Source organism: Sceloporus undulatus, chromosome 5 (genome assembly GCF_019175285.1).
Source record: "Sceloporus undulatus isolate JIND9_A2432 ecotype Alabama chromosome 5, SceUnd_v1.1, whole genome shotgun sequence".
Lineage (NCBI taxonomy): Eukaryota > Metazoa > Chordata > Lepidosauria > Squamata > Phrynosomatidae > Sceloporus > Sceloporus undulatus.
The window spans coordinates 1,146,623-1,169,818 of record NC_056526.1 but is presented as its reverse complement, the minus strand read 5'-3'; the positions used below and the strand labels follow the sequence as shown (position 1 = coordinate 1,169,818).

At 46.9% G+C, this 23,196-nt stretch overlaps 1 protein-coding gene across 10 annotated transcripts in view; it reads left to right on the top strand.

Annotated features, from left to right (window-relative positions):
* Positions 1-23,196, top strand: part of LOC121932053 (SH3 and multiple ankyrin repeat domains protein 3-like) — a 324,411-nt gene that overhangs the window by 193,730 nt on the left and 107,485 nt on the right. For all 10 annotated transcript variants that reach the window (XR_006104255.1, XM_042470338.1, XM_042470336.1 and 7 more), the window contains one exon: positions 10,766-10,890. Coding sequence is in view for 9 of the 10 variants with exons in the window: in XM_042470338.1 (XP_042326272.1) it covers positions 10,766-10,890 (125 nt within the window). In the remaining variant the exon portion in view is untranslated. The remainder of the gene's footprint in view (positions 1-10,765; positions 10,891-23,196) is intronic.

Sequence of the window (23,196 nt, the reverse complement as noted above, 5' to 3'; positions counted from 1 at the left end):
TGCTCTTTCTCAGCCTCCAGTGGAGTAGAAACAGTTGTGTTGTCTTGCAGGGTTGATGTAAGCATGTCAAGGCAATGATGCCAAGTGTAAATATGATGAGGCAATGGTATTAAAATCTAGATGGTGGAGTGAGATTGTTCTTTGATGGCTGCAGGAGTTAGGACCCGAGTCCATGGTTTCAAATTACCAGAAAGAAGATTTGGGCTAAAACCTCATGGTGGTGATGGATTTGCTCAGAAGGTGGTGGGCTCTTCCTTTGGAGGTTTTTGAGCAGAGGTTGGAGGAGGGGTCCCCATCAGGGGTGCTTCAGCAGCCTTGCCAGTTTCTTCCCCAAGTGTTTTTGCATTGTGTGGATCGTGTGACGCTCCCTGGTGTGCAGCGCTCAGCTCCAAACAGCTTTGCTTCCTGATCATGTACTCTTGTCTCCCAGGTCTTTTGCCTTTTGTATTGCTGGAGTGCTTGTCTCCACCTTGCACTGCTAAATGTCCATCACAGACATTTCCTCCTACTCCTCATCTTCTTCCTCATCTTCCGAAATATTAGGAAGAACTTCCTAGTGGTAAGAGCTGTTCGGCAGTGGAACAGATTTGCTCAGAGGGTGGCAGACTCCCTTTCCGTGGAGGTTTTTAAGCAGAGGTTGGATGGCCACCTTCAGGGGTATGTTCATAGTAGATTCTGGTACTGGAAAAAAGGGGCCTGGACCAGCTAGGTTTTGGGGGTCCCTTCCAACCTCATCCCAGTCATTCCACTCTCCTCCCTCTCCCTCTCCCTCCCTCCTTTTAATCTTATTATGCATTTATGAGCCAGTCTTCAGCTGTGTCCCTCAGAGTGACCTGCGAAGAAGAACAGTGGAAGAATGCAAGGAGACAAAGTCCCACCTGCTGCTATAGACCACGGCCAGAACTTTATTTCTTAAAAAGCCCAATATGTTTCAGCCTTATCACCAGTTGGCCTTCATCAAGGGCTTTTCAATTCTAAGACACTTCTGGAGTTGCAACTGCACTCTCTATACAAGCGGACCTTGGATTATTAGAAGAACTACTAAGAAGAACACGTGGACACAAACATGTAAACAGAAACTGCGTGGTTTAGAGAGAGAGAGAGTAAGCATTTGGAAGCCAGGGTTAAAAGTGCTGCTCAAAAGCCAGGTCCTCTCCTGGCATCAAAAGGAGTGTTTGTAAACAACTGTGGGCACCCAGCATCTCCCTGAGCCCCCAAAGATGTTCTCCCTGACAGCCCCTCTTCGTCATTCCTTCTCGCTCTTGTTCATGAAGTGGACAAAAGGATTGACACCTTTTCTCCAAGCAAGAAAGTTTCTTCCAAGAATGGGAAGCAGAAGGCAAGCTGTAGCATCTCACCAGTGGCTGCTCTGGGCTCTGGCTTGGATTGAGGCTCAAAGAGTGTTTGGAAGGAGATGACAGAAGCAGCCTCTGCAGCCGCCCTCCTCTATGAAAGATGTGGGTCAACCAGAGTGTCTTCCAACTGTTCTCAGTCAGGCTTTCTCAGCAGGCTCCTGGAATTGGGTCTGGCGCCGCTGAAGATAGACGGAATCATGGCAATTGTTAGTGCAGAAGGTTTTAGGAGGTACCTGTGGCCAAAGAGGGGTCAGCAGGTAGAAGGCATCTCCCAAGAAAGGCCCAGAGATGATGCTCCTAGATCTCTGGAAGAGGCAGAATTGCTTTATCAAGAAGGAAATCTGTTCTCAGCCAGCCATGTCCACCTGATTCAGGGTGGTTGCTGGGGATTGGGGCCTTCTGTGTGAGGCATGTGTAAAGTGTCTCTTTCTCCTTCTCACATAACCATAGATTTAGAAGGGATTGCAAGGGTCATCTCCATCCCCTGCCATTCAAGAAGACACCATCCAAGCCCTCCCTGGGACAGAAGGCCATCCAGCCTCTCTTTTTAAAACCCCAAAGAAGGAGACTCCATCACCCTCCAGGGAAGTCCATTCCACTGTCAAACACTTGTACAGTCAGAAAGTTCTTCCTAATGTTTAGGAGGAATCTCTTTTCTTATAACCTGAATCCAGTAGTCCCTGGTATATATGAACTGGGGGGAAAAAGCTTGTTCCAACTTCCACTTTGCATCCCCCCAACTATTTAAAGAGAAAGTGGTGATCAAGCCATGAAGCAGATCCCCTCCTCAGAAGAACAGAAAGAGGCATGGATGGACACTGCAAGGGTCATTCAGTGGCCCTCAGGGCATCCTCTAGCCCTGGTCAGCTACAGCACAGCTCTGTTTCAGAATGGTGGACTAGTCTCTGGAGTAGCAGAAAAGGAGCTCACTTTGTCCTCTACATGATATCCCTTTGGGTATTTACATATAGTTGTCCGATCTTAAATGTAGCAGTCATATTTTATGGCATCAGGAAATGTGGCTTTGGACCTGGACTTCCACCTTTGTCCAAAGAGAGATACATCCATTCTTAGGAAGTTTTTCCTCCCATGTGCAGAAGACTTGCTTGTTCCCTTGTAGGTTCATGGATGCTGCACTGCTGGATCATGCCCACTTTTACACAGAAGTTTGGAATGCTGAACCTGAGCTGCTCAGTTGGTGTATGCGCTGCATGCGCCAGTTGATTGCCAAGGGCAAGGGGGATGTTGGCTTTCTTGGCAGGCATATATCCTTTATGGGGGATGGAGTAAGGAACAACATTAAGGAGACTGATTCTGTTTAAATACTTGAAGGGAAGTCATATTGAGGATGGAGCAAACCTGTTTTCTGCTGCTCCAGAGACTAGGACACAAAACAACAAATGCAAGCTCCAGGAAAAGAGATTCCACCTCAACCTTAGGAGGAACATCCTGACAGTAAGAGCTGTTTGGCAGAGGAACACATTCCTTCCTCGGAGTGCAGTGGAGTCTCCTTCCTTTAGAGGTCTTTAAACAGAGGCTGGATGGCCATCTGTCAATGGGGATGCTTTGCTTTGGATTTCCTGCATGGCAGAAGGGGGTTGGACCGGATGGAAGTGTAAACATATACAACTTAACACCAAGCTCATAATTGTCCAAGCCATTGTATTCCCCATTGCCAAGTACAGATGTGAGAGGTGGACAATGAAAAAAGCAGATAAGAAGAGGATCAACTCCTTTGAGATGTGGGGCTGGAGAAAAGTGCTGAGGATATCATGGACAGCCAGAAAGACAAACAAATGGGTCCTTGAGCAGATCAAACCTTGATCACATCATGAGAAGGCAGGACTCCTTGGAAAAGTCAATAATGCTAGGGAAGATGGAAGGTAGTAAGAAAAGAGGAAGAACGCACGCCAGATGGATAGACGCAATCAGGGGGTCCATGGGTCTGAATTGCAAGAGCTAGGCAGCGCAGTGGAGCGTAGCAGGGACTGGAGATCTCTCATCCACAGAGTCAGGGCAGTTAATAAGAAAAGATCATAAGACTTTTATGATCAGATATGAAGTACAGTCTTTCAGATAATTGGGACCCAAGCTGTGTAGGGTTTTGTCGGTCATAATCACACTAGAAACAAACCATGGTCAGTGAAGCTGTTTCAGCAAGGGAGGCCAGCCTGGGTCAGCACTCTGGCCATAGCAGTTTTTGACCCACAGAAATTTTTGGGCTGATTCCAAAGGCAGCCCCATGTAAAGTGTGTTGTTTGTTGTCAACTGTCCTCAGGTTGTCTTCAACCTCTGGTGACCCCGTGAATGAAGGATCTCTAAGATCCCTGTCCTCTGGGGACCTTCTCAGGGAGCATCCAGATCTGATTTGTTCTTGGCCCATTTGCTTGTCTTTTTAGCCATCCACAGTATCCTGGACACTCTCCTCCAGCATCACATCTCAGATGAGTTTCTTTCTGTCAGCTTTCTTCCCTGTCCGTCTCTCGCACCCGTACGTGGCAATAGGGAAGCGTATTACAGTACTCCAAATGGATATAATGAAGGCAAGCATCACCGTATCTGACATCTCAAGGAACAGGCTCAGCTGATTCACTAGCTTTAACTGTGCAAATGCACTTTTGCCACTGCTGAAACCTGGGCATCAACACTTGGGGAGCAACTTCCATACATCTTTAAGGGGAGCCTAAGCCCACCCAGCAAAAGCCAAGTCCCTGTTCCCTGCCCTGCCTTTCAGCTCACCAGGTCTAGATGGACTTTGTGGTCCCTTCCGACTCTGGGACTCTAGAAACACCTCTCTCTTGTCTGGGGAAATCACCAAAGGGGAATTCAAACAAATAGCTAGCCTATGTAGAGGAAAGTCAGAAAAGCTAAAGCGCAGAACGAACTCAGGCTTTCTAGAGAGGTTAAGAACAATAAAAAGGGCTCTTTTGGATATGTCCGCAGCAAAAGGAAGAAGAAGGAAACGGTAGGTTCACTGAATGGAGAAGATGGCAAAATGCTAAGAGAAGACAGAGAAAAGGCAGAATTCCTCAAGACCTTCTTTGCCTCAGTCTTCTCAGAAAAGGCAAAGGGGCTCAACCTGAGGATAATGGAGCAGAGGACAGAATAGGGGAATTTCAGCACAGAATAAGTAAAGAGATAGTAGAGGAACACCTTATTAATCTAAATGAATTTAAGTCTCCGGGACCAGATGAACTCCATCCAAGGGTATTAAAAGAACTGGCAAATGTCATATCGGAGCCATTGGCAATAATAGTCTTTGAGGACTCCTGGAGAAGAGGAGAAATCCCAGCAGATGGAGGAGGGCAAACGTTGTCCCCATCTTCAAAAAGGATCCCAACAATTATCCTCCAGTTAGTCTGAGATCAATCCCAGGAAAGATTCTGGAGCAGACCATTAAACAGAGAGTCTGTGAACATCTAGAAGGCAATGCCATCATCACAAAAAGTCAACATGGGTTTCAGAGAAAGAAGTCATGCCAGACAAACCTGATCTCTTCCTTTGATAAAATGACCATTTTGGTAGATGAAGGGAATGCTGTGGATGTAGTATATCTTGATTTCAGTAAGGCCTTTGACAAGGTTTCCCATGACATACTTGCAAACAAGCTTATAAAATGTGGGCTAGACAAAGGAACTGTTACATGGATTTGTAAATGGTTGACCAGCCGAACTCAAAGGATGGTCAGCCATGGCTCCTCTTCTTCATCCTGGAGAGAAGTGACCAATGGGGTGTCCAGTGGGGCTCTGTCCTGGGCCCAGTGTTATTCAACATCTTTATCAATGACCTGGATGACAGAATTGGCAGCATACTTATCAAATTTGCAGATGACACCAAATTAGGAGGAATAGCTAATATCCCAGAGGACAGGATCAAGATTCAAAATGACCTGAATAGACTAGAAAGCTGGGCCAAAGCTAACAAAATGAAATTCAACACGGAGAAATGTAAGGTATTGCACTTAGGGCAGAAAAATGAAATGCACAGATATAGGATTATGTGGGACACCTGGCTGAATGAAAAAGTACATGTGAAAGGGATCTGGGAGTCCAAGTAGACCACAAGTTGAACATGAGTCAACAGTGCGATGCGGCAGCTAAAAAGGCCAATGCAATTCTAGGCTGCATCAATAGAAGTATAGTGTCTAGATCAAGGGAAGTCATAGTGCCACTCTATTCTGCTTTGGTCAGGCCTCACCTGGAATATTGTGTCCAGTTCTGGGCCCACAATTCAAAAAGGACATTGAGAAACTGGAGCCATGTGTCCAAAGCAGGGTGACTAAAATGGTGAAAGGTCTGGAAACCATGGAGCCCTGTGAGGAAAGACTTAGGGAGCTGGGGATGTTTAGCCTGGAGAAGAGAAGGTTAAGAGGTGATATGATAATAGCCCTGTTTCAGTATTTAAAGCGATGTCATATTGAGGATGAAGCAGCTTGTTTTCTGCTCCTCCAGAGAACAGGGCCCAATGGAGCAATGGATGCAAACTGCAGGAAAAGAGATTCCACCTCAACATTAGGAGGAAGTTCATGACAATAAAAGCAGTTCAACATTGGAACACACTCCTTCCTCGGAAATTCTGGTGGAGTCTCCTTCCCTGGAGGCCTTTAAACAGAGGCTGGATGGCCATCTGTCAATGGGGTGCTTTGATTGAGATTTCCTGCATGGCAGAATGGGATTGGACTGGATCAGAGCCCTTCCTGGGCTCTCTTCCATCTCTATCATTCTGTGATTCTGTGGAGGAAGCTTCCCTTTCTTCATCACCCACCAGTCCATTATTGACTGCTAGTGCAGTGTTGAAACAGGTTTCTTGGGTGTTAAAAAGGGAGAGCTGAGTGTCTTTAGCAGACTGGTGCCGCTGAACCCCAGCCTCTGATACATGTTCATCCGGGATGAGGAAAGCCAAGCCCAAGGAATCCCCAAGGGGCAATGGCCAGTGGGCTGAAGGGGCATTGCCACGCAGCACTTTTTGTGTTCACACCTCCAAGAAGACTGGAATCACAGTCATCCCTCTGTATCCATGGATTCTATGATTCACAGAGTCCATCATCCACAGCTTGAAAATATTCCCTGCAAAAAAGTCCCAAAAGCAAACCTTGATTTTATCATTTTTATCATTTTTATACGGGAGGTATATATATATATATATATATATATATATATATATATATATATATATATATATATATATATATAGGACCCCATTGTATATAAAGGACCCCATTGTATATAATGGGACTTGAGCATCCATGGATTTTGGTATCTATGTGGGGCCCTGGAACCAAATCCAAACTCTTCAGTGCCATTTTTAAATTCAGTGTCCAGTTATCCCTCCACATTTGCGGCTTTGACTATTTGCAGTTTGGATTAATATGTTCTCTCTGGGAATCTCCAGGTCCTTCAGCCCAACTCTGCCAGAAGTTGCCCATTCTTAGCACTCCAAAGTCAGTTATAACCCAAACTTCTCAGTTCAATTATGTATTCACTGTTTCGTTTGATATGAAGTATTGCTTTAAGTTGTAGTTCTGTCTTATTTGGTGGGAGGGGGATTGGGGTGCAGTGGGATATTACTGCTGTCTGCTTGCTTTCTTTTGGGGCCTACTTGGGGATTGGAATGCAATGAGATAATGGGCTGGGAAGATGCTAAGGGTTCAAGGCGGTGGTGCTAGGTTCTCATGGCTCTGGCAGGAGGGAGGTGTGTGTGGGGGGGGGGGGGCTACAGGGGAAAAGGCTGGGGACCAAGGAGCTTCATGCTTTAGATTCTGCAAAAAAGTGTGTTTGGTTACTTCTGCTTGCTCTTACAATAAATTTCACTTGTTCATTCAAGAAGTTTGTTGTGGATCACTGTTCTGAAGGTTTCTGGATCTCACACCCATAGAGTTGCGCTGGAGATCCATGAGGTTCCTAGAGAAAACACTTCTCTAGGCATTTCTAGGTCCTCCAGCATGATTCTGTATCAACTTCTGGCAGATGTTGACCATAGAGTTGCACTGGAGGACCTGGAGATTCCTAGAGAGGTGTTCTTTCGCATACAAAGAGTTGTGTTTTTATTTGTGTTTCTTCCACATTCACGGGGGTCCTTCACCCCTGACCCCAGCCAATGAGGAGGGACCACTGTATTTAGCTGTTGAGACTTTCCTGGCAGCTCAGTCTGGGTTCAGCTGATGGAAAGGTCTTCTGGGTGACAGTTGTGGGTCTAGTTCTTGCCTGTTGGAATAAATGTCCCCCTGAGGACCCAAGCATATGGGGCAGATTATGTGGGGGGGGGGATCTTGGAGGTAACATGGACCCAAACCCTGTTGGACTTTCAAGGCTATAGCCAACGCTTTGTACTGCGCCCAGGAACTAATGGGCTGCCAGTGGAGTGGTTTTAATACTGATTCCTTCTGGGCATAAGGCTGTTTGCAAGTAAACCGGTGGGTGGGGGGTGTATATGTATATATATATCTACATGTAGACATACATGAACACATCTTGCCAAGAAAACCCCATGCTATAGTTGCCTTAGGGTGGCCACAGGTCAGAAACAACTCGAAGGCACACAACAACAACACCACCAAAGCTTACCCTGCAGCCCACAAACTCGCAGCTGCTTTTCTAGGTCACTTTTATGCCTGTGTCCACTCCAGGTGCAGCCACATTGACAGAATGGAGGCAGTTGGATGCCACTGTAACTGCCATGACTCTCCTATGGAATCCTGGGATTTGTAGTTTGCTGAGGTATTCAGCTTGGTCTGACAGAGCATTCTGGTGCCTCACCAAGCTACAAATCCCAGGGTTGCACAGGACAGAGTCATGGCAGTTAAAGTGGGGCCAAAATGCTTTAACTCTGCAGTGTGGCTGCACCCCCAGAAAGCTGTCTCAGCAACAACGTTCTTGTTGTTATGTGCTGCCAAGTGAGTTTCCGCACATAACCCCCCCAGAGCCCTCTTGTCCAGAGCTTGTGGTCTTCTCTTTCCCTATGGCCTTCCTCCTTTGCAGAGAGTCAGGCTTCTGCATGGCTTCCTTTTCCCCAGGAATATGGCTCCTACAGTGCACTGGCGCCCTCCTGTGGCCAGAGCTGGTATTTGCGGCCAGAGGCAATTACAAAGAGAGTCCACTCTTCTTGTTGTTTTTGTTGGGGTTGTGTGTCTCCAAGTCATTTTTGACTCATGGTGACGCCAAAATCAACCTAGGGTTTTCATAGAATCATAGAGTTGGAAGAGACTACAGGGACCACCCAGTCCAGTCCCATTCTGCAGGGAATGCAGAGGCACAATGCAAGCTCTCCCTGGGACAGATGGCCACCCAGCCTCTGTTTAAAATCAGCCTCCAAAGAAGGAGACTCCATCGCACTTCATTGAGGCGGCAGTGTTTTCTACTGTCGAACAGCTCTTACTCTCAGCACCTTATTGTCAGGATGTTCTTCCTAATGTCAAGCTGGAATCTCTTTTCCTGGAGGTTGCATCCATTGCTACATTTCCTATTCTCTGGAGCAGCAGAAAACAAGTCTTGCTTTTCTTGGCAAGTTTCTTCAGAGGAGGTTATCATTACCATCCTCTGGGGCTGAGAGAGTGTGACTTTCCCAGTTTCACCCAGTGGGTTTCTATGGCCGAGAGAGGATCTTAACCCTGCTCACCAGAGTTGTAGTCCAGTGCTCAAACCACTACACCACGCTGGCTCTCTTAAAGTAGCCCATGTAGAGAACGGTCCCACCATTCCCATCGTTTGAAGAGGAAGCCAGAGAGTTTCTACTCTAGCTGGAACTGCCAATGGGGTCCCAGGCACTCCTCTGGGCCCTGGATGCAGAGGTTAAGCTAACAGGGGTTCAGTTTCCATGTGCCATTGAAAAAGAGAGGAAGACATAGATGCCACACTGGCCCTTCCTTTCATTGCTCAAGGAAGCTGGTTTTTCAGTGAATTCATACAATTCTGCAAGAAGACCACTCTGCTCACTCCATGGCTACTCTAGAACGTAACCTCTGATTTGTTCAAGAAGCCTTATGCAGCACATCCAGTGGGTGAGACTTGGATCCTGCAATCCTCCTGTCTCAAATCATGGGATTTTATGGGGCATGATACAATAGCATCCTCCATCATAACCCTTCTGTGCCCCCCACACACACCACTCCTTCCTTCCTTCCTTCCTTCCTTCCTTCTTACCATTGAGAGGGAAATGGGTGTGCATACCTTTCTGTGTTAACTCTGGGAATGGAAGCACATGCGTACGCAGTCTTAATTTGTGAATTAGCTTGGTGTCGCCCAATGATTTAAGGTGTGGGCACCTTTCCAACGTCGTGTGCAGTGGAGGCTGCGCAAAGAACTCGCTTGGCTTCCCTGCAATTTCCCCTTTATAGCAGCAGGCTCCATCTCCTGCCCCTGTTGCCTCTCTGGCTCCTTCCCTACTTCTGATGGATTTACACAGGCATAGGCACATGGGCACATACACCAAGCGCTACTCTTCCTTCGTTCCTTCTTTGCTTGCTGTCAGCTCTCATTTATTTTGCAGGCATTTTATACGCCTTTTTCTTCCTCCTTCCTTTTTGAAAGGAAGCCATTTTTCCCTGGGTAGCTCCCTGTCTGCCCTTGAGCCACATTGCCATCTGTGTGTGTGTGTGTGTGTGTGTGTGTTCTTTCTCCTTTGTGTTATTTGTTTTATGTGAGCCTCTATCTACATGTGGGTTGGGCAACTATGGAAGGCTATGGGGCCACATTAGCTTCACATCCCACTGTACTTCCTAAAAAAAGAAAGAAAATCCGTTTTCCCCTTTGCATCATGGGGCAACCAGCTTGGGACACCATCCATCCATCCATCCATCCATCCATCTGTCTACCCATCCATCCATTATATTGACATCATCCCCTTTCCCCCAGACTGGGACACAAGGAGGCTTACAAAAGACAAGAAAACTGCAATGAATATGAGGAAGAGGGTCATTTTTTTATCTTCTAGGGAACCTCAAAGGGAAAGAGTTCCCAGACTGCAAAGGAGGGCAAAGGATGGTAGTGATGAAGATGGTCTGTTTGAATTATCACTCTCTGGGGATTGTGGCTTCTAAGTCTGAAAACATTAAAGAAATAAAGTGGAAGCATGGTGACCTAAATCCTATGGCTAGTTTAGTTAGAGTAGACCTATTGAATCAGTGGCATTTCCCTTCAGGTTGACTCACTAGTCAACATCTAGGTCTACTAGGACTACTTCCAGTTCCCCCCATCCAAGTACTGAGGAGTGCCCCCTATTTTCTTTCATGGTCATCTTACTGGTAGGTTTAAGGTCTGGCCAAGGGCCACAGAGTGGCCTTGAGGCCCTTAATGTAGCTGCAGGAGATGTTCCTCTTGTCATGCGCGTTGGGGTCTCAATGTTTCTCACGGACATGTTCTGACATAGCCAAATGACACTTCTGCCTTCTGAACCGGAGTCCTCTTCCTTTCCAGCGGAAACTCCAATCGAGGAGTTCACCCCAACGCCAGCCTTCCCTGCGCTCCAGTACTTGGAATCCGTGGACGTGGAAGGCGTGGCGTGGAGAGCGGGGCTGCGCACCGGAGACTTCCTGATTGAGGTGAGTCTCAAAGGGGAGCTTCTCCTCTGCCCCCCCCCACCCCCAGGAACTGGGGTGCTTGCGGGGCCTCAGAAAGTCTGCTGTGGATACGTGGCGTCCAGAAATGGTCTCGGGATAGGGGCTTTGTTTCATTTTCCACACTCCAACTGGGAATGTGCAGCTGTTGTGGCCTCTGCCACCGTGGAGATGGTGTCTAGAGTCCTTGATGATGTCTGCATGGGCCAGAATACTCCGGGAGCAGACCAGGGTATTCTGGCCTCAAAGCCTTCTTGACATCCCTTACCTGGCGCTCCACAGTGACAGCGGGCATCTGTTGGCACGCCTGTCCGACTGTGCTACTACCTGTTGCTGCTGCCATGGGTCTCTGCCTCTGAGCATAAGGGGAATATACTCTGGGTTCGGTGTTGAACTGACCGGACATCATCCGGACAGTCCGCACTGTAACTGGGGATTGGGCCCTGTGTCATCAGGACTACTCACCATGAGGACAAAGGGGAGGATGCGGTATTTGGTCTGCGGGGATACGGCCCTTGTCAGCACCATGGCCAAAGGCTAACAGTGGTAATAAATGGGTTGTTTCATGTTCAAAAGGCCCTGCTAGATAGACAGTTTTGCTGTGGCCTGGGAGTTCAACGCTGGGGAAGGACTGAAGGATGGGGACAGGTCAAAGAAAGCAAACCTTCCTGTGAGCAACTTGCTTGTGCATTTTTTGTATCTGTGAGGATGGGAGAGGGGCCATTCCTGCAAAGTTCAGTGTCTTTTGAGGGGGAAATTCCATTCTTCAGTTGCTTTGACCTGGTTGTGGAGCCCAAGGCAACCATCGTCCAGCCACAGAGAATGGCCATAGTGGCCCTAGTAAGGTCAGGGTAGTGTTTGTTGTTTAGGAGCCCAGGTCTGCAATACTCGCTGAGCCAGGACCCTTCAGCAAAAGGGCTGCAGTGGCATTTTCCATTGACCACTTGCTGCCTCCATTTGCCACCAATACAGCTTATAATAGGAACGGGTGTCCGTTTTCACTACCAAATGTAGTGAGGAGCCCTGAATTACAGCCAGGTGAACTGTTTTCTATGAAATCTTATATGTTAGGTGCTATAGGATTTTGGGTCATGTTCACAAAGCCTTGAAAATGTGGCCATCTTGTTTTATTTATTAGCTTTTTTTAAAAGAAAAAACATTGCCTTTGACTGCTGGATGTTAATCTGTCTTTTTAATGTTTTACTGCACATGTGTGCATTTCTAAAAAGGTCATGCATAAATATTTGAGCGTTACTGCCAGTCTCTTTAGCAAACAACGGTGGCTGGAGGGTGGAGGATGAGGACCATTCAGTGACAGGACACACAAGGGATATGCAGAAGGTCCTGGTTACAACCCTGAGAAAAGGTTGAGGAAAGGGGGCTTCCATCTGGAACATGGGGCAGGCGCTGCAAGGGATCAGGAGGAGGCTGCCTCCCGGCGTCTCAGGACCACTCTCCTTTCCTGCCACATTTGGCATTTCCTTGCCCTTTGTAGTTGCCGCTTTAGTGGAAAAGATCTCTGTGCCTTTTCTTCATAGCCAATGGCCACATCTCCAGAATTCAGTAAGACTCCATGAAGGATAAGCACTGGGGTCTGTTGCTTGTTACAGGCGCATAGAATTGTGGAGTCGGAAGAGACCCCAAGGACCATCCAGTCCAAGTCCATTCTGCCGTGCTGGAATAAACCATTAAAGCAAACCCAAGAGATGGCCATCCAGCCTCTGCTTAAAGACCTCCAAAGAAGGAGACGCCACCACTCTTCCAGGGACTGTGTTCCACTGTCAAATAGCTCTTATTGTCAGGAAGTTCCTCCTAATGTTGAGCTGGAATCTCTTTTCCTGTGGTTTGAATCCATTGCTCTGTGTCCTAGTCTCTGGAGCAGCAGAAAACAAGGTTGCTCTGTCCTTAGTATGACACCTCTTCAAATATTTACACATGGCTATCATGCCACCTCTTAAGCTTCTCTTCTCCAGGCTAAACATCCCCAGCTTCCTAAGGTGCTCCTCAGAGGACTTTATAATTTCCAGGCAAAGGGGGAGCTCCATCTCTACCTGCCTCCAGAAATGGCCGGACCACATGCGACCCATAAACATGCAGGCCATGAAAACAGCAGGTCTTCGCTATTGCTGGCCTCCCCTCCCTCCCCACACCCCCGCTGCCTTGGAATACAGTGTGCCCCCATCATAAGCTGGTGCGCTATATGCTGCATGACAAAGAGAAAATGGTGTGCGTGCCTGCAATGCATGTGACACACTACACCACATGCACAGCCCCATTAGTTTCAATGGGGCTCAAGCACGCTCAGAACCTGCCTTATGTTGTGGGGTCTGGAACGGATCCCCCCTAAAGAAAGGGTACACTGTATAGGGTTCTGTCCAAAACTAGGTAGCTGATGAAGACACAGAGGTGTGACCCTAAACCCAAACAAAGAGTTGCAGAACAAAAAAGTCTGGGCGTAAAAAAGGAGCAATGATCATAAAATAACAATAGTTTTATTGGAAACAAACTGGAAGAGTTGGATAAGCCTTATTCATCTGTGGGACATCCAGGTTACTGTCCATCTTGGACAACTAACTGCTTACTTTCACCGGGTGTTTCCACATAGATTGACATGCCCCCCATGCTGCAACCACAGCCTGTTCCGACAACTGACAAAGACTCTTTGTCGAAAGGCGTTTGGTCCTATTTTTTCAGTGTACCCCTTGTAATGGGCTTTCTATGTTATCCCTCCTATTTGTGTCCTTGGAGGTGTTGAAAACTTCAGTTGTATTTGTATTTGCATTTTATATGTATGACATCTCCAATATTTGATTTATTCGTTGGGATTTATAGTTCTTAAGCCTAGAACATATTGGCTACACCGGCTCTTTTACTCATTTGCTTCAGAAGCTTTAGAGTTTATCTTTGGGCTTTGCACACAAACCACAGCATTTGTGTCTGTTTGCAGGAATGAATATATTTTACCTACCTTTTTTTATCCAGTTTGTTTCCTATAAAACTGTTGTTTTTTTTATGATCATTGCTCCTTTTCCCCCTAGACTGTTTTGTTCTGCAACAAATCAAGTAGCCACATTAGTCCCCAGAACACTTTGGAAGACCATGCGTTGCACTAAAAAAATCTAAGGATTGCCCCTGGGGGTATGTGGGCTTTTCCAAAGGATTTTAGAAACCCCACCAGACCATTTCAGGCCTTTCTTCTTCTTCTTCTTCTTTCTAACAATCCAAAGAGACCTGGAAGTCCTTTCTTGTTTCCTTCCTTCTCCCAAGGCCTCTCTCAAGATGACCCAGAAACATGGCCAAATGCCCCTGATGCCCTTAAGGTTATTTGGTCCCCCCCCCCAATTTAAGTTTTTATCCCAGGGGGCTGGGGGCCACATGCAGCCCTTGCGGGGCTCAGGCAAAAGCAAACTGCTGCAGCCCCTGCTAGCTTGTCTGTTCTTCCTTATTCATAACTTTTGCCCCCTTGACCACATTTTGATGTGGCTTGGCCACGGGTGCCCAGGCCCCGCATCATGTTCCAGAGCATTCCAGAAATACTGTACAATTGTTTTGGGTGCAAAGAATCCCCTTCTTTGCTTTTTCCTGTCTCAAATCCTTTGCCAGTCTTTGGAGGATCCTGAGTTCCACTCTCATTACAAGAGAGAGAGAGAGGTAAGAAGGAACCCGAAGCCTAGCAAGGGCCATCCGCCCAGCTGCCTGTTCATGTTGCAGAAAGGAAAATGGGAAAGCCATGCGTTTCTTGGGTTGAGGAGAGACTGTGGAGTGAGAAAACAGTCTGGCTAATTTTGCTCCAAGTGTGAGAAATAAACTGGAGCCTCCTAGGCCCCATTCCCACTTACATTTAGACCAGTTTGAGATTCGCCTTCACTCCGTGTCGGTGAATCGATTCCAAAAGGTCCATTGTTCCCACTATGAAAATGGATCTTTTCATTATCCCCCTTGTAATCGCTTCTTTTTGGGCACGATTGTCCTCCCCATTAGTTTGTGCCACTTCAAATCGCATGTCAGTCATCTGCACGTGACGTAAGCCCAGCTTGGGAACTATATGGTGAAAGGTCTGGAAACCATGCCCTATGAGGAACGACTTAGGGAGCTGGGGATGTTTAGCCTGGAGAAAAGAAGGTTAAGAGGTGATATGATCACCCTGTTTAAATATTTGAAGGGATGTCATATTGAAGAGGGAGCAAGCTTGTTTTCTGCTGCTCCAGAGAACAGGACCCGGAACAATGGATGCAAGCTACAGGAAAAGAGATTCCACCTGAACATTAGGAGGAACTTCCTGACAGTAAGGGCTGTTCGTGAGTGGAATGCACTCCTTCCTCGGAGGGTGATAGAGTCTCCTTCCTTGGAGGTCTTTAAACAGAGGCTGGATGGCCATCTGTCAGGGATGCTTTGATTTGGATTTCCTGCATGGCAGAAGGGGGTTGGACTGGATGACCCTAGTGGTCTCTTCCAACTCTATGATTCTATATATATATATATCGTTTTTTAAAATGATAGAAGATTTGATTCAGTAGTTTTGCAACTACTTGCCTCACTGGTTGCCCGGCTTGCCACCCAAGGAATTGCAAGTAGTTGCAAAATCAGTGAGTCAAATCTATCCAGTTAATTTTTTTGTAAAAACCCCATGCGCCCATCGTTCCCATCGGAAGCAGAAAGGCAGCGCCGAGAGCAGAGGAAAGTGGGGCTCTACCAAAAACTGAGGAGGAATGGTAGATGTGGCCGCATGCATGAATTGCCATTGGTGACAAAGCGGGCTTGTCGTCCACATATGCTTAAATCTTGCTGATGGCAAGTTTGTGGATATGGAGGTCCCCTGTATGCCCCCCTTACACAAGGGACAAGGAGTAGATACACCACTGGCTGCAGAATGTTAGTAATAAGCGGAAGAATCGTTTTGGGCAGCCACTGTGGAACTACATGAGTGTAGATTTACATTACAGAAGCATGAGCTAGGGTTCTGGCTACTGTTTTACTTGTACAGAGCATTAAGAGCCCATATCCCTTATTCAGAATGCTGAAATCCAAAATACTCCAAAATCGTCCGCATGGATGGCTGAGATAGTGAAGCCTTTGCTCTCTGGCGGTTCTGTGCGCACAAACTTTGCTTCTTACAGAAAATTATTTAAAAATATTGTGTATAAAACTACCTTCAGATTATGTGCATAAGGTTTAAATGAATTTCATGCTTAGACTAGAGCCTAATCTTCAAGGTACAGTGTGCCCACGCCATGCGCGGGCTCATCATATACGGACTTGAGGTCATACAAGCAGTGAGCCCTAACATGGTGAATGGGGTGCATGCCATGCTGCAAGCTGCAGGGACACACCCCATTCAGGGCTTGGTCGTATGCATAGTTTGCCTTACGTGGGAGGGGTCCGGAACAGATCCCCCATGTATGAGGAGGGCACACTGTATTCCATAATGTACATACAATTATAACAAAATCCAAAAACAAAAAGACCCAGACTCCCAAACACTTCTGGTCCCAAGTGATTTGGATGAAAAAGACTCAAGAGATTGTAATCTATTAATAAATAATGAGTGCCCCAACATGGCCACCCTACTCTCTTGTCCACTTGGATGGGCTTTGGTGGCGGAGGCTGGAGCAAGGGCTGGGCCTCCGCTCCTCGCTGCCTCCCCCACGCTTCCAACTCAACTGGCCTTAAAACAATCATGACTCTGAGAGCAAAGTACTCCCTTTTTAATGGGAGAGGGAACCCATGATCCCAGTGTTGGCTGAGCTTTAGGATCACAGCCTCCTCTCCCTTAACGTTGCTCCTGGCCTGACGTCTTGGCCTTTCCCCACTTGAGCTGCCCTAGAAAGATCTCTTACACTAACCACATTCCTGCATGCTTTTTTCAATCCAGAGGATGTTGTGGGGAGGGGGGAACTTTTGCCTGTATGTTCAGCTACATGTGGATCCAAATTATCCAGAGTATGTGTCTCTGGATTATGCCTCCACCTCAGTGTTGAAAATAACCTCTAGGTGCGAAACAGCCCCAAGTCAGCTGTTAGGCTCATGGTATGCGCTGCCTCTGCCAGGCATGCTGCCGTGATTCACAGCTTCATCTGGTGCTAAAGCAAGGAGGAGGAGGTGGCTGCATTCACAGAGGTGAAGAAGAATAAAATGTGACCAGTTGTCATACCCTTGAACTGGAGCATAGAATCACAGGATCCTAGCATTGGAAGGAACCCAAGGGTCATCCAGTCCAACACCTTTCTGCCACGCAGCAAGATGCCATCAAAGCACACCTGGCAGATGGCTACCCTGCCTCTGTTTACAAACCTCCAAAGAAGAAGACTCCACCACCATAAATGCAGCAGCGCATTCCAGTGTCAAACAGCTCTCCCTGTCAGAAGGTTCCTCCTAATTTTTAGGTGGAATCTCTTTTCCCGTACTTGGCATCCATTGTTCTGTGTCCTATTCTCTGGAGCAACAGAAAACAAGCTTGTTCCATCCTCAGTGTGATACCTTTTCAAATACTTAAACAGGGCTATCATCAATCTCTGTGGCATGAAGACATGGTCGCTCTGCAGCATCCCCAAAAGGTTTGCCAAGTGTTCTGGTTGAGGAGCATTGCTGGAAGCTGGCACAAATATAGTGTCGAGAAGCCATAGTGCCACTCTAATCTGCCTTGGTTACCTGGAATAATCCTGTGTCCAGTTCTGGCCACCACAATTCAAAAACAATATTGACCAATTGGAGCGTATCCAAAGGAGGGCCACCAAAATGGTGAAGGGTTTGGAAACCATGAAGTCTTATGAGGAACGACTGAGGGAGTTGGGTATGTTTAGCCTGGAGAAGAGAAGGTTAAGAGGTGATATGATAGCCCTGTTTAAATATTTGAAGGGATGCCATATTGAGGATGGAGCAAACTTGTTTTCTGTTGCTCCAGAGAATAGGATCCAATGGAGCAATGAATGAAAGCTCCAAGAAAAGAGATTCCAGCTCAACATTAGGAGGAACTTCCTAACAGTAAGGGCTGTCCAACAGTGGAATATGTTTCCTTGGAGTTAGTGGAGTCTCCTTCCTTGGAGGTCTTTAGATAGAGGCTGGATGGCCATCTCTTAGGGCTGCTTTGATGGAGAGTTCCTGTATGGCAGAAGGGGGTTGGGCTGGATTAGGACCCTTTTTGGGGTCTCTTCCAACTCTATGATTCTATGGTAGGGACATAAATTTGCCCTGCGGCATTCGGGGTGAGGGATCCAGTTCTCCAGTGCCAGTTGGTGGCTTCCATCTCAGTTTTGTGGTGAATATTGTCTAAATGTTAGTTTGGACTTTAAAACTTGATTTAACTTTGAGGAACAGATACACAAATTGCTGCCCTCTTTCCCCAAAATGAAGAGCTCCTTTAAAATGTGGGTGAAAACCCAGAGCAGATCCCTCCCCTGTCAGTAGCTCCCAATGCCTCTCTGCAAAGCTGCAAAGAAGGGTAAAGCCCCAATGTTTTTCCCTTGGGATCAAAATGAAGCCAGAGGGAAGGCATAATGGCAAGGGACACAGATGCTGCCAGCCAGGTGACCTGCGATGCTGTTGCAGTCCTCACTCACCCAGGAAAGCGTGGAGGAGAGCAGAAGCATCATCACCATCATTGTTATGTTGTTGCTGAGTTGTATAGTGCCATCAATTTACAAGGTGCTTCGCAGCTACAATAGCCAGAAACACTGAGTCCTGCCAGAGGTGTACAGTCTGAAGTGTGTGCATACACATGCACACAAAGGAAAGGAATGATAAAATAAAACCACACAATGCAGTTATAAAACAAATTATCTAGGCAGGATACAAAAAGAGCCCAATGTATTATAAAAGAGACTAACCCATACATGTAATCAAATATACAGGATTATAAAACAGCATAAAACTAATGCTTTTGGAAGCAAGGAAGTTTTAAATTCAGGTTTTAAAATAGGGAGGGAAGGAACAGCGGGTGGATTTTGGTTCTGGAAAGGCAAAAGGGGACTTTGCAAATGAGGTGGCTGTTTCCAGTCTTTTGGGAGAAGGAATTGTCTCATCTGCCTTTGCTTTGGAGTGCTGAGATTTGCCAGAGAGAGAAGCAGCATCTGGACATGGGGAGAGATCAAGAGATACCTTTTTCAGTGTCCACACAAACACACACACACTCCTCATTGTGCCACCTTCAGAGGCTGAAATAGCAAAGGGCCTGAGGAAACCCTGATTAGGCCTAACTAACCAAACCTGTTGGGTCCAAACACCTCTGTTTAAATTGTGCATTTTTGATGTTGCTGGCTTGCTTTCTCACTTTCTTTCTTTCTAAGTGTAGAACCCCACTGTTTTTGCAATTCTGATGAAGAGAAATGACATCCAACCCTGTACAACAACAATTTCCATTTGGAACCAACACATTCAGACTCATGACCAGGGAGGAATTAAGATGAGGAGGGCCTTTGGGAGAAGCTGGCATTTCCAGCAAATGGGTTTTGCCTGGAAGTGTTGATTTGCTGCAAGCCCACCTCCGGGTTCCCTGTCAGCCCTGAGGCCCCTCTTGAAACCTTCCCTGCTTCATTAAAGGCAAGGCTGGAGAGGGTTTTGGGGGGAAGGGAGGTGATCTCTAGGCAGAAGGTCCTCTGGACACTGATGTGAGCCATGATGAGCACCTTCTGATGGCCTCCCATCAGGACCTGCCTCTGTTCCTCCTTTCAGTATGAACTGGAGACAAACAGAGCATCTATACTGAAGGGAAAATCCAGTTTACCTTGGGTCACCCCAATCTGCAAAGAACATGAGCTTCTCTACACACGCCGTGGCAAGTTTGGGAGAACTGCCCATTCAGTTTTCCCTTTTGAACACACACCGGTCTGATAAATCGCCACACAACTGCGGCCACTCCAGGGTTTTTCCCCTCCACCCTCAATGCGGGTCAATGTGCGTCTTTCTTGAACTCGTGCTCCTGGTCTCACACCAACATTGCGATGGAGTGAAGCTCATACACACAAGTGAATATCTGGATTTTCCACTGAAAACCAGGATAAATCCTCCCTTCTTTCTGCCTCCAGACTAAAACTCTGAGGTGATGAAAAGACCCAAATTTGACCCAAATCATCCCATAACATCATTTGGCCAGTTTGCAGTGAAAACTAAGTGAAACTGTTTTATTTTGCCTGTGTAGATATGCCCAGATACCCACCTGCTTCGCCCCATGGTTGGTCTAGTGCAGTGGTCCCCAAACAGTGACCTTTAAGAGGTTTTGGACTTCAGCTCCCAGAAGCCTTGGCCATTTTGGCCAATAGTCTGGGATTCTGGGAGCTGAGGTCCAAAATCCCTTTAAGAGAGCCCAGTTTGGGGACCATTGGTCTAGTGGGAGGCAAACAGCAACTTTCTCTCTGGGATTTTTAGCATTTATACCGTTTGGGTCCAGGTTATTAGAAGGACCATATTCAGATTAAGGGTCTGGAAACCATGAAGCCTTATGAGGAGCGACTTGGGGAGCTGGGTATGTTTAGCTTGGAGAAGAGAAGGTTAAGAGGTGACACGACAGCCATGTTTAAATCCTGAAGGGGTGTCACATTGAGGAGGGAGCAAGCTTGTTTTCTGCTGCTCCAGAGACTAGGACTCAGTGCAGCAATGGATGGAAGCTGTAGGAAAAGAGATTCCAGCTCAACATTAGGAGGAACGTCCTGACACTAAGAGATGTTCTACAGTGGAACACATTCCCTTGGAGAATAGTGGGGTTTCCTTTTTGGAGACTGTTTTTAAGCAGAGGCTGGATGGCCATTTGTTGGGGATGCTTTGATTGTGAGTTCCTGCATGGCAGAAGGGGGTTGGGTTGGATGGCCCTTGGGGTCTCTTCCAACTCTGGGATTCCCATATGAACCTGCCTGTGTTTTGAGGCCTACCGAGGAGGGCCTTCTTCTCTCTGTCCCACCACTTTCTCAGATGCATCTGCTGGGGACCCAGGAGACAGGGGCTTCTCGGTGGCTGCTTCCTGGGTCTGGAATTCCCTTCCAGAGCGGTCAGACCCACACTCCCCTTGCTCTCTTTCTGCTGGCAGGTGAAGACGTTTTCGTTTGATTCAGCCTTGGAGAATTGGCTGTATAATGTGCTGGATTTTCATTCTGTTTCTTGCTTTTAATGGCTGATGTTTTTAATAGGTTTAATTGTTTTGATAGTTCAGTCACATTTTGAACTTTTGCATGTTGTGAATTTGCAGCAATATTTTTCATTTTAACTATTGTACGTTGCCTAAGGAATAAGGCGGGGTATACATAAATGTCGTTGTCGCCATGTTTTCAGAGGTGTGACCTCTTTAAATTGTAGTCATAGAATCGCAGAGTTAGAAGGGAATGGTGCTGGAAAACCTCCAACCGAGGAGAATCCATTGCCTTCCAAGGCAGTCTGTTCCGTTGTCGAAATAACTCTGGCCATCAGGGAAACCTTTAGTTCTAAGAGTTTAGTTGGAATATCTTTCCTTCTAATTTAAAAGCATTGGTTCATGGTCTAGTCTATGAAGCAGCAGAAAACAAACCGGCTCCAACTTCTCTGTGACAATCTTTCGGATATTTAAAGATAGCTTTCTCATCTATCATCTCTCAATCTTCTCTTCTCCACCCTCAAGATACCCTGCTCCCCAAGCCGTTCCTCACTTAGGGTTGCCTTCCAAACCCTTTACCGTCTTGGTCACCTATCTCTGGACACCTTCCAGCTTGTCTGGAATTGTGGTGCCCAGAACTGGACACAGGATTATTCCAGGAGAGGCCTGATCAGAGCAGCGCATAGTGGTTCAAGGACCAGGACACCCGACTTAGCCTCAAGTCTAAACCATGAGGCAGAATAAAGTATGGGTCTGTTCTATGACATATTTTCATTTGGACAAGACTGAGTCTTTGATAAGTCATTAATTCTGTCCATCAGGAATCATTGATAGGCTCTCTAGAACGAATTCCATGAGACAAGACTGAAAGTCTAGAGAAGTGGCTCCGTTACAGTTGTTAATAGCAGACAACAAAACATCTGCCACAAAATGAAGTGAGCCGCGCAATGACTCGAGCGCTCCTGGCGGAAACATCAGCGCTTATCCGACAAGAAACTCCTTTCGAATTCCTATGGAGTGGCAATGGGTGCAGCTAAGAACTTGTTCTGTGCTGCACGTATTGCGTCTGCAAAGTCCCGTCCAGCAGCCCCCCGCCCCGAACCCTATACTAGAACCAACTAAAGCCTGGTGTGACGACTTTAACAACTTCTTTGCAGATAAAATCTCTTGGATAAGGGCTGATCTTGACACCGGCATTATAACAGAAACGATACAAGAGATATCCAGCACTTCCATGGACTGTGTTAAACTGGATCACTTTGAGTCTGTAAATACCGATGAAGTGGACAAGCTGCTTGGAAGTGATAGGAAGACAACATGCCCTCTCGATCCATGCCCCTCTTGGTTGACCGCCCGGGGAGGAGATGCAGTAATTACATTATTACAACTTATAATAAACGCATCCTTCAGGGAGGGTAAATTTCCATCTGAATTGAAGTTAGCAATGGTTAAACCGCTGTTGAAAAAACCCTCCCTAGGCCCACTGGTGAGAAACAACTATAGACCGGTCTCCCATTTACCATTTCTAGGCAAGGTAATCGAGAGAGCGGTCGCCTTCCAACTCCAAGCAGTCTTGGATGAAACCGATTATCTGGACCCATTTCAAACCAGCTTCAGAGCAGGATACGGAGTTGAGTCTGCCATGGTCACCTTAGTCAATGATCTCCGTCTGGACATCAACTGGGGAAGTGTGACCTTGTTGGTGCTCTTGGACATCTCAGCAGCTTTCGATACCATTGACCACAGTATCCTTCTGGAACGGCTGAGGGGGTTAGGTATCAGGGGCATTGTGTTGCAGTGGTTCAGATTCTACCTCTCAGGCATATTCCAGATGTTGAAGCTGGGAGACAATTGCTCCTCTAAGAGCGAGCTGACATCTGGCATCCCCCAAGGCGCCATTCTGTCTCCTATGCTGTTTAACATTTACATGAAGCCGCTGGGAGAGATCATCCAGAGACATGGGGCGCGGTGTTATCAATACGCTGATGACACCCAAATATGCTTCTCTGTGTCTCCAACTGATGCAGTGACCAAGGATGGCGTCTCTCCTCTGAATGCCTGCCTGGAGTTGGTAATGGGCTGGATGAGGGAAAACAGACTCAGCCTGAATCCAGAGAAAACGGAAGTACTGGTGATAGGTCCCTCGTGTCTAAGGAAGGAAATTTGCCAACCTGTCCTGGACGGGGTCACACTTCCCATGAAGGACAAAGTTCGCAGTCTAGGAGTACTGGACTCAT